Source organism: Sciurus vulgaris, assembly GCF_902686455.1.
Source record: "Sciurus vulgaris genome assembly, chromosome: 10".
Classification (NCBI taxonomy): Eukaryota; Metazoa; Chordata; class Mammalia; order Rodentia; family Sciuridae; genus Sciurus; species Sciurus vulgaris.
In genome coordinates this window covers 89,163,404-89,183,096 of record NC_136470.1, presented here as the reverse complement: position 1 = coordinate 89,183,096, position 19,693 = coordinate 89,163,404, and the positions used below count along the sequence as shown (strand labels likewise).

The 19,693-nt window shown below is 42.2% G+C and overlaps 1 protein-coding gene across 1 annotated transcript; it reads left to right on the top strand.

The window, feature by feature from the left end:
* Window positions 1-5,899: 5,899 nt before the first annotated feature.
* Window positions 5,900-14,516, top strand: EIF2B5 (eukaryotic translation initiation factor 2B subunit epsilon). The gene is made up of 16 exons (XM_079101527.1): window positions 5,900-6,133; window positions 7,277-7,401; window positions 8,509-8,694; window positions 8,787-8,964; window positions 9,054-9,134; window positions 9,399-9,476; window positions 9,754-10,066; window positions 10,949-11,094; window positions 11,321-11,462; window positions 11,569-11,670; window positions 11,850-11,957; window positions 12,138-12,228; window positions 12,520-12,643; window positions 13,295-13,420; window positions 13,774-13,884; window positions 14,040-14,516. Exons 1-16 carry the CDS (start codon window positions 5,936-5,938, stop codon window positions 14,097-14,099), a joined length of 2,169 nt encoding a protein of 722 aa, XP_078957653.1. The 5' UTR covers window positions 5,900-5,935; the 3' UTR covers window positions 14,100-14,516.
* Window positions 14,517-19,693: the final 5,177 nt, after the last annotated feature.

The following is a 19,693-nucleotide window of genomic DNA, read 5'->3' as shown; positions in this document are numbered from 1 at the left end:
GCAACAAAGGAAAAAATAGATCAGTTAGCCTTCCATTGAAATGAAGAATGTTTGTAAATCTATCAACAGAATGAAGAAAGACAACCCACAGATTTGCAATCACATATCTGATAAGGGATTAATGTCCAGAAGGTACAAAGAGCTCCTACAACTCAACTGAACAACCCAATTAAAAAATTATCAAAGGATTGGAACATATATTCCTCCAAAGAAGATATATGAATAAGTATTCAAAAAGATGCTCCACATCAGTTGTCATTAGGTAAATACAAATCAACGCCACAATGAGACCACCTCACATCCACTAAGATGGCTATTATATCTTTTTAAAAAGAAAAGAACAAGTGTTGGTAAGGATATGGAGAAATGGGAACCCTTGCGCGTTGCTGATGGGAATATGAAAACAGTGCAGGTGCTGTAAAATAAAAAAGGTGACGGCAATTTCTTAAAATATTAAACATGGGCTGGGTGCAGTGGCATATGCCTGTAATCCTAGCAGCTTAGAAGGCTGAGGCAGGAGGATTGCAAGTTCAAAGTCAGTCTCAGCAATTTAGTGAGGACCTTAGCAACTAAGCAAGACACTGTCTCAAAATAAAATATTCAAAGGGGGCTGGGGAGATAGCTCAGTTGGTAGAGTGCTTGCATTGTAAGCACAAGGCCCTGGGTTCGATCCCCAGTACCCCCCAAAAAATATATATATATTAAAAGGGCTAGGGATGTGGCTCAGTGGTTAAACGCCCCTGGTTTCAATCACTGGCAATTCCACTTATTTGGGGCATATACCAAAGTAAGTAAAAGAAGGAATTTAAACAGATATTTGTACACCCCTGGTTTTAATAGCAAAAAGCAGAAGTGACCCAAGTGTCCATTGACAGACAAATGGAGTATGATTCAGCCTTTAAAAGGAAGGAACTTATGAAACATGCTTCAACATAGATAAACCTTGAAGACATGATGCTAAGTGAAATAAACCAGTCACAAAAGAACAAAATTGTATGATTCCACTTACATGAGGTACCTAGAGTAGTTCATAGAAAGTAGAATGGTGGTTGCTAAGAGCTGGGGGAAGTAGGGAATAGGTGTGTAGTGAATGGCTACAGAGTTTCAATTTTGCAAGATAAAGAGTCCCATGAACAGATGGCAGTGATGGATATGAATGTAATCAACACTACTGTGCTGTACACTTAAAATGGTTAAGTGGTAACTTTCACGTTACATGTTCTTTAACCATTTATTTTTTAAAAAAAGAGTCTGAGCTTTTAGAGAGCCCAAAGTTACTTCTGTTTGCCTGAACTTGATCAGACTCAATTATTGACTAGCAACAACCAGTCATTCATTCCCCAGATATTTATTAAGCATCTGCCATACACTTCAAAACAACTGGGATACAGTTGTATCAATATAATTTTTTAAAAAGCTCTGATTGTAATAGAGCTTACACTCTAGACTGATTGAAATTCAAGATTCTTTTTGAAATCTAAATGCAGATACAGATGGTCCCCACCTGTAATGGCTTGACTTATAGATTTTTTTTGGTTGCTTACTGTCTAATTTATGATGGTACAAAAGTTAGACACATTCAGTAGAACCCATACTTAGTGTTTTGATCTTATCCCAGGGTAGTGATATGCAGTACCATATTTTCTTTCTGGTAATGCTTGGTAGTGGTAGGAAGCTGCAGCTCCCAGTCAGCCACTGGCATACAAAGGTAAAGAATAGATACTCTACATTGTACTGTGGTGCCAGGATTTTTGAATATTGTTTTGGGTTTTCACATCGCATCATGTCTACAAAATGTCTATCTATGTGTGTATATGAGATATTTAACATCTTACTATTAAAGATGCTTTGTGTTAGACAATTTTGCCCAACTATAGGTTAATATAAGTGTTCTGAGCACATGTAAGGTAGAACAGGCTAAACTATGATGGCCAGGAAGTTAGGGGTACTAAGTATATATCCAACTTACGGTGTTGTTAATTTATGATGGTCTATCAGGACATAACACCATCATCAATCAAGGAACATCAGTAAATGAATTTACAAAAAGAACCAGAATGCATAGTTGAACCCCAAAATACAAATAAATCCTTTAACATATGAAAATCGTTTCTTTTCATCTCACTCAGAGTAAGAGAATTGCACTTTTAAATTACACTTTTCCCCCTATTGATTGGCACAAAGTCCAAATTGTTGACAAAGTACTCTACTGGTGAGGCTATGGGGAAAGAGGCAGGCACATGCACTGCTGAGCCTGGCATGTTCATGCTAATCAATGTGGAGAGCAATAAAGCCATATCGCCAATGGGCTCCATCAGTGCCACAGGAGGTTTCCCAGTCAGTCCCCTGTCCTGGGAATTGTATCTGATTTGTACTACAAGAGTGAATTCTAAGAAACAGATGTAAATTAGTAAAGATATATATAGGGCGATGCTTGTTAAATTATTTGTAATCACCAAAACTTCAAAACTCCAAACACTTAACAATTAAGAAAAAGTTGAATAAATAATGGTCTATTCATAGCATGGAAAATTATGGAATCACTGAAAATAGCTAAGCTTCTCTACTTCCACCATACATTAAATAAATACCAAGTTGCAGGCAAAATATTTCATCCTATTAACTAATAGATCACATTAACCATGTACCCAATGCTGATTCTAGGACTTTTCATACAATATCTCATTTAATTTTTGCAACTTCCTTATGAGGGAAGTACTATCCTTATTCCATTTCAAAGATGAAAACCAAGAACAGGGAGGTTTAGTAACCTGTCCAAGGTTAACCAGATAGGAAATGATTAGGGCCTAGAATAGAACCCAGGAAGGCTGGCTTTGAAGTACCAGCATAGAATCATATGGCATACTATCTCTAAATATAACTCTAAATTTGGATAGGTGTGAGTATACATATTTATTTGAATGTGTGTATGAGCATGTATCTCTAGATCTAGATATAAAAACTTAGGAGGAAAATGAAAAAATACCTACCAAGTTATTAATACAGATGTTCCTCGACCTACAATGGGGTTACATCCTGATAAACCCATCATAAACTAATAACTAGTAAGAAAGAAACACATTTAATATACCTAATGTTGGGAACATCCTAGATTACCCTAGTTTACCTTAAGCATGCTCCTTTAGTCTATAGTTGGGTAAAATCATCTGACACAAAGCCTATTTTACAATGAAATAGTGAAAAATCTCATGTACTTTGTTTTTATGCATCTAAAAAACACTGACGAAACTGCACTGTACAGTGTCAGTTGTTTGCCTTTGTGATGGAGTGACTGACTGCCAGTAGCAGAGAATAAAACACCACACATTGAAAACCTGGGAAGATATCAAAATTCTAAATTCAAAGTACAGGTTCTGCTGAATGCACATCACTTGTGCACCATCCTAGATTCAAAACTCACAAACCAAAGCCAGGCTCCTGGTGAGGTGATCTGCACCTATAATCCCAGAAGCTCAGGAGACTGAGGTAGGAGGATTGCAAGTTCAAGTCCAGCCTCAGCAATTTAGCAAGCCCCTTAGCAACTTAAAAGACCTTGTCTCAAAATTTAAAATAATATTAATTTTTGGGGCTGGGGAGATAGCCCAGTTGGTAGAGTGCTTGCCTCACAAGCACAAGGCCCTGGGTTCAATCCCCAGCACCGCAAAAATAATAATAATAATAATAATAATAATAATTTTTAAAAAGGAAAGGAATTGTGGCTCAGTGGTAAATTGCCCTGGCCTTATTCCCCGGTACCCCCCCAAAAAATCATAAGTTGAACCATGGGAAGCTGGGCCCCTCTGGTATAGCTATAACTCCTGGGGTTGGGTAGGGTGAAAGAAGGGAAGGGATTTTTACTTCTATCTGTAATTTGTGTATGATTATGTATGTGTGGTTTTCCATACCTTTCAAGTAAGTTTTGAAACAAAAAATTAATGACAGGTTGAGGGTGAGTCTCCTCCAGACTCATCTATTAAAATGGGATTCATCTAGCTGATTTGTAAGGCCTGAATTATTTACCGCTCCCACTCATGTCTTATTAGGGGACTTGACACTTTCCAAAGTCGTGGAAGCCATTTAAAACATCCATCACTGGATCTACTTTCCATCCCCCTCAACACCCACCCACACCTCTGTGTCAGTGTATTCCTACAAGCACTCAAATCACTAATCCTATTTAATTTTTCACTCTTATGCTGCCTGTGAATTTGTAGGGCAGCCAAACAGTTCTCTACAATGTACATTCATTTAATTGAAAACTTTTACTGAATTGCCATCTGCTTTTCTTTCTCCAGGCTAAATTTTCCAAAATCAGAGGTTTGCTCATTAACTGAGCAAAGGAAGAAATGACAGACTCCCGGGTCCCACAGGAGGGCACCTGAATACTGAGAGTCAAGTCAGAATGGCCACGTGGAAATAAATCTCAGTCAAGAACGCCAAACCCCAAGTGCAAAGAGGAGGTGGGAGGGAGTAACTTGCACAGAAACCTAGCAGAAGCCTGTGGCCTGTGGATTTCTGTCGGTGTCCATGCAGAAAAGGCAGGCAGTGGCTTGCTGGAAAGTTATTTGCTGTAAAATGACACCTAGGCTGCCTGACCTTGCCGCCCTGCTTCCCCCAATAGCGGCTTGGTTTACTTGCTACAGCCACCTCTTTCCCTAAGACGGGTAGCTCTCTTTCAGCACCGGGCCTGGGAAGCTTGCTGCTTCAACCTGCTTGTGTTCTTGCATCCACCCCGGCCTCCCTCTCTGCTCTGCTTCAGCCAGAGAGTAGTCTGATAGGTTGAATGAAGGAAGGAAGGTAGTCATTGTTATCCCCACATAAATTGTCAAAAAGATCCTGGAACTATGAAGTCAGCGAATTGGATTCCAGGACGAGTTCTTCCGCTTACTAGCCAGATGAACTTCCTTCTTCTAAGGGTTCGAGAAATGTTTGTTGCCCTGGATTGGACGTCCAGCGCTGCAAAAAAAGAAAGTTTTTGTTTTTTCCCAGAGATTGAATCCAGGGGAGCTTAAACACTGAGCGATATCCCCACAGTCCCTTTAATTTTTTTAAATTTTGAGACAGGGTCTCCCCTCGCTTAATTGCTGAGACTGACTTTGAACTTGGGATCCTCCTGCTTCAGCCTCTGGGGCGTCCGAAGAAAGAATGTTGAACGAAATAATAAGACGTCTTGTTGAGACATTATATTAATTGTAAATGAGCTAATACTTGTACCAAACCTGCTCCACAATCAGGATTTGTTAGAGTCACCACCGTCCCTCCTACAGTAGAAAGATCATGAGTTCCCTGGGGAAAGTCTGACTCGGTTCCAGTTGCCAAGGTCCCATTAGGCAACTAGAATGAATGCATACACACACACACACACACACACACACACACGTGATTGAACCCCGGGCGCCTTACTACTAAGCTGCATCCCCCAACCAGTCCTTTTTAATTTTTATTTTGAGACAGGTTCTTGCCAAATTGCAGACGCTGACCTCAAACTTGCGATCCTCCTGCCTCAGTCCCTGGAATTACAGGCGTGCGCGGCGAGGACTGCAATTTTTAACAGGCTCGGGGCAGGGAAACTGCTGGACGATTACAAATCCCACATGGGTCTGGCTCCTTGGTGGCGACCGCAGTGCCATCACACTGCAAGAATCTCAGCTTGTACACGCGCAAATAAAGACCTATGATACTTGCAGACAGTCTGACGTCTAAGAGATCGCACCCCGCAGGGTCCCCACAGACCCAGACAGCTGCTCTGGACGTCACGCCTCCCAGTTCAGACCTCCCACCGAAGGGTGCACACGGAAGACGCATGCGCTCTCCTCCCTCAGCGTCTCCTCCCACCCTTCTTTAGTCCTTCGCGTTTCCAGTGCTGGATCCTTTTTGTCCCCTACCGCGTGCGGTGTCGCCTTCCCTGCGGAAGTGTTGGTTGTGAGGGAAGAACATGGCGGCCGCGGTGGCTGGGGCTCCCGGTGCTCCGGCCAGTCGAGCTAACAAGCGCGGCGGCGGCGGGCCAGGAGGCGGTGGCAGCGGCGGGGTGGCCAGAGCGGCAGAGGAGGAACCGCCGCCGCCCCTACAAGCGGTTTTGGTGGCCGATAGCTTCAACCGCCGCTTCTTCCCTATCTCCAAAGACCAACCTCGGGTGAGCGCCGGCACGTGAGCAGCCAGCCGGCTGGGAGGTGATGGGGCTGGAACTAGTTAACCTTTCGACTGGCTATTGAAGCATGCCCTGGAAGGTCTTGTGTTTCCCCCCATCCCCCAGTTTTCCTAAAAATTGGGTTGATCTGGTTAAGAGGAAGGCAGATGTCTGATTCCCAGTGACTGCCCGACCAAGTGAGTGACTGGCAGACGTAGGGCACTCAGGATGGTCCTCCCCAGGTTTGGGAAAAAGGAAGAGTAATAAATGTAAAAACAGCATTTGAGGGAAGCCTTCACACAGAGATGCAATGGCCTAAGACCATAGGACTGGTTGGGGATGCAGCTTTGCCTTTTAACTTTGCATTAATACAAAAAGAATAATACCTTCCTTTGCCTCCAAAAGGAAGATAGTGTGCCTAAAAAAGAGCAGGCAGGATCTCGGTCTAGTGTACTTTTTTACTTTCCAGGTTTTAATGACAACCTTCATCTGTCAAGAGGACAGAATGAGGGCTGGGGAGATAGCTCAGTTGGTAGAGTGCTTGCCTCGCAAGCACTAAGGCCCTGGGTTCAATCCCCAGCACCGCAAGATAAAAAATTTAAAAAAAGGACAGAATGATTTTAGTGGTTAGTTGTCATAAGCTCCTGAATTTTCTAGACAATGAGAAATTAGATTGAGCCCTGGGATCAGTTCGGTTTAAGGAGGAACTGCACTGACTTTTGGGGAAAATCTTCCCTAACTACCCTCCAAAAAACAAATGGCTGTTCATTTTTGATAAGTGATGGGGGTGGCTAGCCGGTGACTCTTAGGGCTCAAGAAAGTTTTATGGGAAAGAAGGCCTTAGCAGTGGTTAGAGTTCTGGTGTTGTGATCAGTTTCCAGTATTATCCTTTGTCAGAAGACCCAGCAGCTCTCTGCCTGATAATAGGCGAATAGATTCCATGCTTACTATGTCCAAATTGCAACACATCAAATTTTGAAGCTTAAAGCATGCTATGAACATCAAAGGTAGGCTTTGAATTAGAAAGATAAGGCAAAACTACAGTGTTTGGAAACACTGATAAAAGAGTGAAAATTGTTGTCATGGGCTACCTAAAGGGCCCATACCAACTCAGAAAACCTCAAATATTTTTCATATCCTGCCCTGCAGGTCCTCTTGCCCCTGGCCAATGTGGCATTAATTGACTACACTCTGGAATTCCTGACTGCCACAGGTGTACAGGAAACCTTTGTCTTTTGCTGCTGGAAGGCTGCTCAAATCAAAGAACATTTACTGTAAGGCCCTGTAAATTTGCTTTCTATGTTTCATCATTTTTATCCACTTTCTTCAGGATGGATATAACTCAAGGGGGATGGAAAAGATTTTTTTAAAAAGTGTCTATTTAGATCCTATCGTAAGGTCTAAGGGTGTTTTCTTGTCATGAGGTGAGCAGCTAAACCTCTGTATCTGTCCATTTTGAGGTTCCTGTGACAAAGATAACAGTAACACTTGGACCAAGGAGTTCCTGTAGTTCTAACTACTCAGGAGGATTGCTTAAGCCCAGGAGTTCAAGGCCCTCCTGAGAAACACAGTGAGACCCCATCTCAAACAAAGAAAAAAATTAAAGGAAAAAAAAAAAAAAAGAGTGATGCTTAGGCTTGGATTTTTCTGAATCTCATAAAGTTTGGTCCCAGTAGGTTTTGTTCTTATTTAATAGCTCCAATACATAAATTATTAAAATAACATCTTTTTTTTTTTTTTTTTTTTCACTGATTGTCCAAATATCATCTATACTGATCCTCAAAGACAAGAATGAGCTGTCCCTTCATCTTTGTATCCTTACTGCCTAGCTTAGTGCCGGGCACATTGTAAGCCCTTAATATGTTTATTGAGCTGGGTGTGATGCACCCACCTGTAATCCTACCTACTTGAAATCTTGGAAAAGAGTGACTCTCAGAATTTATGGAAGCTTGGAAAATAAAGATTAGAAATATTAGCATGGTCACCATCAGACAGTTCTTAAATTTTGTATGGACTTCAAAGGAGTAAAGGTAACATGACAAGTATGTTTGAAAGAATAGTCTTTCAAAAGTACCCACAAAACTAGGGTACTTTATACCTTAGTTTCAATAGGATTTTAAGTTCAAATCCATGTTGGAGGACAGGGTTCAAGGTATAGAGAGGAAATAACCATGTTTCTCTAACCCATAAAACAAAACTGGTGACACAGGATGCTGAAAGCATTAATTACAATACATAAATCTCTTTGAAGTTGTGGACGCTGGCAGAAACCCAAAAGAGCCATAGAGAAGTAGGGTGAATATTTCATTAAGGAAGGGGTAGGGAAGGTCCCTATGATGTTTATGTTTGATTTACTCATTCCCATTACCCCCTTCCTGTAGGAAATCCAAGTGGTGCCGCCCCACATCCCTCAATGTGGTTCGAATAATTACATCAGAGCTATATCGATCACTGGGAGATGTCCTGCGTGATGTTGATGCCAAGGCCTTGGTGCGCTCTGACTTCCTTCTTGTGTATGGAGATGTCATCTCAAATATCAATATTACCAGAGCCCTAGAGGAACATAGGTCAGGATGGGAAAGTGGCAGGGGCGAGTGTTAGGGGGTAAACGAGCCCTAGGATTGCTCTTTTGCAGCTCTCTCCCTCCTATCCTTTATAGGTTGAGGCGGAAACTAGAAAAAAATGTATCTGTGATGACAATGATCTTCAAGGAATCTTCCCCCAGCCACCCAACTCGTTGCCATGAGGACAATGTGGTGGTGGCTATGGATAGTGCCACAAACCGAATTCTGCATTTCCAGAAGACCCAGGGCCTCCGGCGTTTTTCATTTCCTCTGGTGTGTGGGTATCTGGGGTCCCCGAGATGGGAAAGTGATTGACTTCAGTAGGAGAAACAGGTTAAAGTTCATATAACTTCTCCCCTCAGAGCCTGTTCCAGGGCAGTGGAGATGGAGTAGAGATTCGATATGATTTACTGGATTGTCATATCAGCATCTGCTCTCCTCAGGTGAGCTGTCAGGGCCAGAGTTACACATCTGAAGAGTAGAACTATGAGAGTCTTTTGTCTCCTCAGAAGGGCAGGGTATATTTTTTTCCCCTTTTTCTTATCTGTTGTAAAGCAGAAGGGTGATGTAATCTTGACCCCAGTGTATTGAGAGCCTCTTAGGAGCTCTTTGATACATGTCCGAAATGGGTTTCTCAGGTCTCTGGTGGCTTGTCTTTGCTTCCAGAGAATAGCACCTAACCTTAGCCCGCCCTGTTTCCTCCACAGGTGGCTCAACTCTTCACAGACAATTTTGACTACCAAACTCGAGATGATTTTGTGCGAGGCCTGTTAGTGAATGAAGAGGTGAGAATAGTCTTTCAAAGCCTCTTTAGGAGGGTAGGAGAGAGTTTGGATTTTATTCCATTTTGGTAACTTTGGTCCTCTCTTGTGTTTTATTGAGGCTTAGGAGCAAGGAAAATAGCTGGGAGGCTGGGAAAACTGACCACAAAGAAAACTCTCAGGCCATTTGGCTGTTACAGAGAGTCAGGGGGACTGAGGAGACTTAGGAAGGTGTTATACTTGGGGATGTTCTTCCTGTCTTGCTTGCTTGGCTGACCTCACCTTCCTTCTCCTCGTTTAGATCCTAGGGAACCAGATCCACATGCACGTAACAACTAGAGAATATGGTGCTCGGGTCTCTAACCTACACATGTACTCAGCTGTCTGTGCTGATGTCATCCGACGATGGGTCTACCCTCTTACTCCAGAAGCCAACTTCACTGATAGCACCATACACAGCTGCACTCATTCCCGACACAACATCTACCGAGGGCCTGAGGTCAGCCTGGGCCATGGCAGCATCCTGGAGGAAAATGTGCTTCTGGGCTCTGGCACTGTCATTGGCAGCAATTGCTCTATCACCAACAGTGTCATTGGCCCCAACTGCCACATTGGTGAGCACAGGTGGGGAATCAAACCAACCATCCTAGAAACGAGAACCTAGGGACCTTGTGTTTTCAGAAGCAAGGATAGTCCTTGGGAACAAAGAACTAGAGTGGCTACCTTAAGAAAAAGGATTTGACAACTGATACCTTAAAGTGTAGCCTGTGAGCCTATTATTGGATTACTCTTCACATTCCAGGGCACCCTATAGTCACATTCAGGACCAGTGGATAATTAACATGCAGTAATAATCTCTGTTTAGTGTATTACTGTTTATATATCTGAGCTTATTCAATCCTCACAAAAACCTTGAGGTAGGTATTATTTACCTTAATATACAAACAAGCTCTAAGAGGTTGTCTCACCCAAGGTCATAGCTAATAAGAGGCAGCACTATGACTTGAATTCTGGGTATTCTGGTTTTAAATCCAGTGTTCTTTTTACTGCCCCCATAATTAACTGGCTAGCCTCTTGGTAACTCATTGTGGCTGTAGGAAAGTGATGCTTCTAACAATACTGCCCCTTTAAAAGAACAAAGTAAGATTCAAATTCTAAAAGTATAAGAGGCAGACTAATTTGATTGTGTTTGTAGAGATGGATGTGATTCTAATAAGCGTCTTGAGTTTGTTCCCAGAAATCCTATAGGTTTTCCAGTTCTAAGGCCCTGTATATAGTCTTTAATGGTTGTGAACTTTGTTAGAGAATGGTCAGGTGTGCAAAATTCTATTCTCAGGGTTGAGCCTAGAGAGTGACTAGATATTTCTGTTGCATTTGTATGAGATATTAGTACTATGTGGGAACTGGGCTAGTGTCAGTAAGCCTGTCCTCCATGAAAGGCTGTGGTCTAGAGGTGGAGCCCTGAGTAACCAGGAGCCCTTCCCATCCTGAGCCAGGTGATAACGTGGTGCTGGACCAGGCCTACCTGTGGCAGGGTGTTCGAGTAGCTGATGGAGCACAGATACACCAATCTCTACTCTGTGACAATGCTGAGGTCAAGGAACAAGTTATACTGAAGCCACGTTGTGTCCTTACTTCCCAGGTGAGACCTGCTCCATACTGTACACAAGCCCTGAATTGAGTGGTTGTAACACCAAACCAAAGAGACCTAGTTTCTACCAATAATTCAACCTGAATTGAGAGTCCAAATCCATGGTTTCATTTACCTTCCACTTGGCTTAGTTTAAAAAATAAAATAAAAACTAAAAGGTCACTCTTACCTCAACACTCTGAAGATGTGTGCTACATACTCCTTTCTTCTCCCCTAGGTGGTAGTGGGCCCAGATATAACACTACCGGAGGGCTCGGTGATCTCTTTGCACCCTCCAGATGCAGAAGAAGATGAGGATGATGGCCAGTTCAGTGATGATTCTGGAGCCAACCAAGAAAAGGAGAAAGTGAAGCTGAAAGGTATGGGGCATATAGGCATTTCTCTGCCCTGTAGAAAAGCCACTGTTTCCTTCTGGAAGGGTGATGCTTCTGCTGGGCCTTCTCTAAAGATCAATACCTTTTCCAGGTTACAATCCAGCAGAAGTAGGAGTTGCAGGCCAGGGCTACCTCTGGAAAGCTGCAGATGTGAACATGGAGGAAGAGGAGGAACTGAGGCAGAATCTGTGGGGTAAACAAGGCCTTATACCTGCCTTCCTCCTTCTAAGCCAATATTTTGAAGGATAATTACTACTTCAGAGCCAGATTACTTGTTCATTCCTCTCTTCATGCTGATAGGGGAGATATATTGCTCTCCTACAATGACTCTTTTCTTGTTTTTCTTTTTTCTCACCCTTTCTGGGTTCTAAGGACTCAAGATCAACATGGAAGAAAAGAGTGAAACTGAAAGTGAACGAAGTATGGATTCTGAGGAGCTGGACAGTCGGGCAGGCTCCCCTCAGTTGGATGACATCAAAGGTGAGTGACCAGGGGCACAGAGGCCTGGACAAAGGGGAAAATCCTTCAGTTTATTCTTTGCCTGCATCAGCTAGCTTAAGGCTCATGTTCCTCCCAGAAACACTTTGTATAAAATCAAGACTAGGAGACTTGAAGCAAAGCATCTGGACTGGTGTCAGCCTATGAACTTTTTCTTTTTAGTATTCCAGAATGAAGTCTTGGGAACGTTACAGCGAGGCAAAGAAGAGAACATTTCTTGTGACAATCTAGTCCTGGAGATCAACTCTCTCAAGTAAGAGGAGCCCCTCCCTGTTCTTTTCTACACTGGGAAATTCAAGGCAGGTAGAGCTTCTCTCCCAAGTGTTTCTTTCCCAAATAGGAATCTATTCCCTCAGTGTCCCAAATAGAGAAGGATGGTAGTATTTGGAGCAAGGAAAGCATTAAGTTTTAGCTTCAGTATAGACTTTCCCTTCCAAAACCCTCCCCTTCCGTGTTCTTCTGACATCCTGTCCTTTAGTGTGCTGTCCTACACCATGCTGAAAGGGCCAGTGAAGGGCCTGTTGTCACACCAGTCTCCCAACAGATATGCCTACAACATAAGCTTGAAGGAGGTGATGGAGGTGTTGAGCCACGTGGTCCTGGAACTCCCCCTGCAGCAAATGGATTCCCCACTTGACCCAAACCGATACTGTGCCCTGCTGCTTCCTGTGAGCAAAGATTGGGGCTGGGTATGGGGATTGGGTGGAGGTACTCATCCTTATTGTGCTTGACTTTAAAGGAAGTCAGGAGTAGATGGTCTTATGGGGTACATGCTACTTCTGGCTTCTTTTTCCTTGCCTTTGGAAGATGGTTGGGTTCTACAGCAGCCTTGGCTGTCCAAAGTAATCAGGTTGGGTTCAGTTGGCCTTTGAGACTCCAGGACGCAGATCATACTAGGTCCCAAAGGGATACTTAGAAATAGACCTAGAAGCCAGCATAATGGTGCATGTCTGAAGTCCCAGGTACTTAAGCTGAGGGAGGAGGATCACTTGAGCCCAGGAGTTTGAGACAAGCCTGGGCAACATAGCAACATAGCAAGACCCCATCTCAGAAAAATAAATCAACCTGTAGGCTGGGAATAACCTGAGGCAGCCTTTAGTATCTGACCCCCTTTCACCTTCCTTGGGAAATCTATTCTTTTCCCTAACTCTGACTGCCAGCAACTCCCAAGTCCCTCTGACATGCATCCACAGGACTTCTATCATCTCCCTTTTGCCCTCTTGTATCAAAAAACCCATGTATCAATATTGATTGTCATTGCTACTGAGGTATAGGTGCATTCTCAGAAATATATTGTAGTTCCCTATTTTCTTTCATAGCTGCTCAAGGCTTGGAGTCCTGTTTTTAGGAACTACATAAAGCGCGCAGCTGACCATTTGGAAGTGTTGGCAGCCATCGAGGACTTCTTCCTGGAGCATGAAACTCTTGGTATTTCAGTGGCCAAGGTGAATACCACCTAAAGCCCCATGCTTCTGTATCTGCATTGAAAGAGGCCTAGGTGACCAGCATGGACAGCACCATCTGTCCCTAGTATCTTGCTTATTGCTATATCAGTACAGCTTAAAGACAGGCTAATTCTAGTAAGGCAGCCATTGGGGGATTAGCCTAGGAATGTGCAGAGCATTGTCCAGCAATAGTTCCAGAAGTTATGCCTGCCCAGCATCAGAGTGGACAGTTCACTCTTGTCTGAAGTGTGTGGAATATAGAGCTGCTAAGGTTATGCCTCTCCCTCTGTTATCTATTTTATATTACTGGACTCTGCAAAGCCCCTGAGATCCCTTTTGCTGGCCTTCTGCAGGTACTGATGGCTTTTTATCAGCTGGAGATCCTGGCTGAGGAAACAATCCTGACCTGGTTCAGCAAAAGGGACATAATTGACAAGGGCCGGCAGTTGCGCAAGAATCAGCAGGTGAGTCAGGCTTCCCTCTTCTGGCCAAGGTGGTGGTTCCCAGGTCTTTGGCTTTAGTGTCCAGGGACTCTGCCTGTTAGAGTTGTTTTATCCACCAAGGGCAGTGAGAGGGCACATAGCTGTCCCCTAGTAGCTCTTTCTTCTGCTCCTTACAGCTGCAGAGGTTTATCCAGTGGCTAAAAGAGGCAGAAGAGGAGTCATCTGAAGATGACTGAAGTCACATTGCCAGCTCCTGTGGTGTGATGGATTGCCTTCCTGACTCCTGGATCAGGACAAGTGAGGAGCTGCCTCAGAAGGATGAGTGGCCAACCTCCAGGCTGAGACTTAATGGAGCAGAGGCTGAACTGCAGTGTTCTTCCCACCGCCAGCAACCATGTGCCTCCCATTCCAATTGGGGAGTTGGGATGAGGGAAGTTGGGCTGAAACAGACTTTGCCTAGGGAGGATCAAGGCAGGCCCTGCAGTTGGAGGAAGGCCAGAGGAACAGTTTTGTGCTCTGGCTTTCCCTCAGGGAACAGCAGAGAGCAGCTGATCCTTTCTGCTGCTTGTATTTGTTAATATTAAAAGAGAGAGAGGTGTATTTGTTTTCTCTCCAGCTCCGACCAATCAGCCATTAAAGTTTACATGACCAGAGTGCTGAAACTCTTACAGCCTTTCCCTAACACCTAGGGGAACGGAGAAGAGGGGTGTTGTGGCCACTAGATGGTACTGTGTCTTACTAATTAACTACTCCTGTGACTCATGGGTAGTAGAGGACTGAACTTTTCCGGCTTCTGTAGACCAGTCTGTGGTTCTGCAGTGGTGTGCTGAGCTGATTTCCTTAGCCAGTTCTGGTCCATATTAAGCCAGGCATATGTGAAATCCATTACCTCTTGCCAATCCCTCTCACAAGCCTTTTCCGTTTGACCCAGTACTAGTTTTATCAGAGAAGCTGGACCACTCTTTGTCTTAAAGAAAATCTGCTCAGGGTCTCATGACTCTTACAGGTAAAGTTAAGAACTTGAACCTCATAATCCAGAGTTCTTTCTGCTTCAGTATCTTGTCTCAGTGACAGGGAAACTGCCTCCAGAAGCAAATAAAACCGAAACCCAGTAATGAGCATCCTAAGAATGCAGGAAGATCCTTTGAAATGTGCTTTCCCTTATTACTGAGAGACTTTAAAGTGTGACAGGCATTTACTAAATATTCTTTGTGTATTATTTCATTTAACCTTGATGTCAGCCCTGTGAAGTAGATCTTGTCCCTGTTTTCAGATGGGGTGCCCGTAACTCAGAAAGATCCCATTACTTTTCATTAATGGAGCCAGGATTTTATATTGAACACTAGAACTGGAATTTTGCTATATTTTCTTAACCTTAGTAGTGAGATGTGCCCTCTGTGTCCTTTATGGAGTGTTCCTTGTTTGTTTTGTGGTGCTAGGGTTGAACCTAGGGACTCATGCATGGTAGGCAAGCACTCTCTAGCCCTTTTTATTTTATTTTGAGACAGGGCATTACTAAGTTATCCAGGCTGACTTTGCACTTGTGATCCTGCTGCCAGTCTCCCGAATGGCGAGGATTACAGGTGTGAGCCACCATGTCCAGTTCCTTTGTGACCTCTTTGTTGCCTTCATATGGAGTGAGTTAGTAAATTCCTGTATTGATACTTATTGTGGCAAATGTCACTGGTAACAAGAGACCCCTTGGCATGGAAGTCATAGACAAAATAGGTGCTTTTCTTCATTTCAGTGAAGTGGAAAGGAATAAGCTGAGGAAGAGGATACCGAATTCTCCTTGGGATAAAGACATTTCCAAAGAGGAAAAAATAGGTTAGCCAAGGGTTTACTTCATTTTTTCTTATTCAATAAATATGTTTCAATCTTTTCAGGTTCAGGATCTAGTACCTAGAGAGCATATGAAGGTTATGACCTGGATCTAATAAGACAGTTAAATACAGGTAACCATAAGGTATCTCTGATCTGTACCAGATTGATGGTGGAAATCAGAAGTGACTTATAGATCTTTTTGGGAAAGAGAGATGCCTTCTAATTGGGATATTTAGGGGAGATTACCAAATTGTGATGCTGAGATTGGCCTAACAAATAGAAAAGGTTAGAAGGACACATTCAAAGCAAAGGATTTCCAGTTAAATATGGAAAACACATGACCACTTTTGCTTCCTCAAAAAATCCCATTCAAATGCTAGTAAAGGAATTCTTTTTCCAGGCACAATGACACATGCCTGTAATCCCAGCTGCTCAGGAGGCTGAAACAGGAGGATCACAAGTTCAAGGCCAGCTTAGGCAAACTTAGTAAGGCTGTCTAAAACACTATAAAGAGCTGGGGATGTAACTTAGTGGTAAAAGTTCTGGGTTCAACTGCAATACTGAAGAAAAGAAAATTCTTTTAAAAAGGCATTTGAGCCAGGCACAGTGGTGCACACCTATAATCCCAGCCTCTCTAATCCAGAGGCTGAGGCAGGAGGATTTCGAGTTCAAAGCCAGCCTCAGCAATTTAGCAAGGCACTAAGCAACTCAGTGAGACCCTGTCTCTAAATAAAATATAAAAAAGGGCTGAGGATATGGCTCCGTTGTTAAATGCCCCTGAGTTCAGTCCCCAGTACCCCCTCCCTCCCAAAAAAGCAAGGTACTTGATTCAATGATACGAAAAACAGAAGGTAACAATGAAATGAAAAACATTTTGGAAAGTGAAAGAGTGAAAGGCAATTTAGTGGAACACAATGGGTTTGATTCTACCTGCTAGAATGGTTATTAAGAAGCAAGCCAGTGTACCCTTCACACTCTCAGAGGAAAGTAAGGATTGGGGTTGAGAGTTGGAAGTGTGAAGGGGGATTACACAAAGATCAGTATAAGAAAAATTTAACCCTATCCCCACTTCATCGGATTCAGCCAGGTGATTACCTTTGCTTCTCTGCAAGAAATGGGATATTCAGCTTCTGGAGAAATGGTGGGAAGGAAATCAGAGAAATACCTAAGAAGATCATGAATTTCCAGGTGAACAGGGCCCCTGAGTGCCCAGTATAATGAATGAAGAGTCCTGTGAAATTTCAAGACATAGGGGAGAACTATTAGAGCCTCTGATCTCAGTAATAGGCAAAGTGGGGATGGGGTGAGTTATTAGGTAAATCATGAAGAGGAAAAAACTATCCATACTGAATTTTTTGTTGTTTCCTTAACAGAAAAAATCCCTCCCCCCACTTTATCAAAACCCTACATTGAAACCCATCAGTTAATAGGTCATGTATGTAGAGCTTCCAGTCAGGTTTTTGTTATCTCACTCTTAAATGTGACTAGAAGCCAGGGTCCATCAAATATTTAAAGAAGCTTCCCAAATGAAAGAGACCAAAAAAAAAGCAAATAGAAAGCTGAAACCAAGAAAACAATGGCAAAATTGGATACTTTTGAAACTTCAGAGAGGGAAAAACTACAATTACACAATTACAAAAACTCAAGGAAGATACTGTATTTACAAAGGAAGTACTGTAAAAAGGAAGAACTGGAGAATATCAGTTCTTAGAAAGTAAAAATAAATTATTAAGAATGGGAGGACTAGAGAACCAAATTGGAGGGAAATATTTCATTGTATTTCCATCCTTAGGTATGTTTAGATTTCAAATTGTGAATATTTTACTTATCCAATAAAAATGATGTTTAAGAACATAATAATATATTGGATAAGTAAAATCCAATACATTAGATGATTAATGTTTGGAAGGGTTGTAAATAATGTTAAGAAAATTTTGCAAAAAAGATGGAATCATTTAAAAATGAAATGGTAATAAAGAAGAAAAGGTTAAGAAAATGATCAATCCAGGTCCAACATCTAACAGGCAATACAGAAAGAATAGGAAAAATGATAGTGATAATGTTATATATTCAAGAAATTATTGTTGAATTCCTCGATAGAGTCCACCAAGTACCCAACAGTGAATGAGAAAAGATCTTTACCACATTAGGCACAGTGATGACCTGCAGTCCCAGCTATTCAGGAGGCTGAATCATGAGTAACACCTGAGCCGAGGAATTCAAGGCCCACATGGACAAGCTATCAAGACCCCAAATCAAAACAAAATCTTCACCAAAGCATATCACAATGAAATTTCAGAACCCCAGGGATAAAGGGACTTCCTAAAGGTTTCCAGAGACAATAAAATGAATTAAAAGGCCTGAGGAAAATAGCAGTACTGAAACTAAAAGACAATGCGAATACAATAGGTCAAAATAGAGTTGCCTTCAAAATTCTGAAGGAAGATTATTTTCAACTTAATCATTTTAGATATGTAAGTTCTCAAAGAAGTTTTCTAGGGGCTGGGGTTGTGGCTCAGTGGTAGAGCACTTGTCTAGCATGTGTGAGGCCCTGGGTTCGATTCTCAGCACCACATATAAATGAACAAATAAAATAAAGGTCAATCAATACCTCAAAAAGAAATTTTAAAAAAAAAATTTTCTATTCCCCATGCTTCCATTCAAAGGAAGCTTTATTGAAATGAAGGAGTAAAGCATCCAGGAAACAGGAGTCCAACACGAGAGGTAAAGAGAATCGTGAGAATGCAAATCCAGGTTTGGCAGCTGTGTACAGGTGGAGACAGCCAATAGTACAGGCCAGAGCAAAGAAAAGAAAGGCTTGGGGGTGCAAGGATGGAACTGATGAAGCCTAATAGTGTGACTGAGCAAACAAAATGTGTATTGAGAAACAGATTATGTGGGAAAAATTAGTGATTGTTACAATATATAAAAAGCAAAGTCATTTAGGGAAAAAAAAGCAAATGAAAAGGCAAAGCAATGATTAATACCAGGAAAAACAAAAAGTCAAAGGAAACAAAGTCATGTGACATGCATAGGTTAGCAGTGTACTCATAGTCACTTGGTATTGAATTGTCATTCAATACCAAGTACTAAATCTATTGAACCAGAAAGTGTGATTTCAGCATTTTAAGAGGGTAAAAGGAGGTGAATGAGAAATCATCATCAATCAAAACTGGAAATTAATAGGTATTGCCTAGAATGCATAAATCAAGAAGAGATAGCAGTCTGAGTTAAAAAAATATATAGGGTGAGGAAGAAAATTAAAGAGAAAACTGCTTTGTTAAAAGAATACTATTTGGTTATGTATACATGTTACTTTGATTAAAAAATTAATATTTAATAAAAGTAAAGGGAAAGAAATTAAGAGTCTGTTCAGGTGTGTACAGCAGCTAGCAAGAAGATTCATTTGCCTAGAGTCAGAAGTTTGGCCAGGGGGCTTGGGGTTGTGGCTCAGTGGAAAAGCACTTGCCTAGCATGTGTGAAGCACTGGGTTTGATTCTCAGCACCACATATAAATAAATAAAATCAAGGTCCATTGACAATTTAAAAAAATTAAAAAAAAAAAGTTTGGCCAGGATATAATACAAAAGACTACTAAAAGGTAGGTGGAACTTAAATTATGAAGGACCTTGAATATCCTGCTGAGGACATATGAAATGCATCTGGGGAAAGTTAAAGAGGTTTCTGAGCAGAAAAGTTGTCTGAAAGAGGTACTTTAAGCTAATTTGGCCACTATGTACAGAAAGGAGTGGGTGGAGCCCACACCAGTTACTGTAAAATTCCCTATGTGATCTGACCCTTGTCTACCTTTCTGGCCTGGTACAATTGTTCCTTCAATCACAATGCCACACTGTTCCTCACATGTGGAAAGCTTATTCCTTTTTTGAGCCTTTACACTTAACTGTGTCCTCTGCCTGGAACACTCTTCCCCCCAATCTCACAGCTGCTTTCTAATTATTAGCTCAAATGGAAGAGGTCTTCTGTTCACCCAGAATCCTCTTTCTCC

Coding starts and splice junctions, on each gene's coding strand:
- EIF2B5 (XM_079101527.1), top strand. CDS start 5,936: ATGGCGGCCGCGGTGGCTGGGGCTCCCGGTGCTCCGGCCAGTCGAGCT. Junction 10,067..10,948: donor TGGCCCCAACTGCCACATTG/GTGAGCACAGGT, acceptor ATCCTGAGCCAG/GTGATAACGTGGTGCTGGAC. Junction 11,958..12,137: donor TCAGTTGGATGACATCAAAG/GTGAGTGACCAG, acceptor TTTTCTTTTTAG/TATTCCAGAATGAAGTCTTG.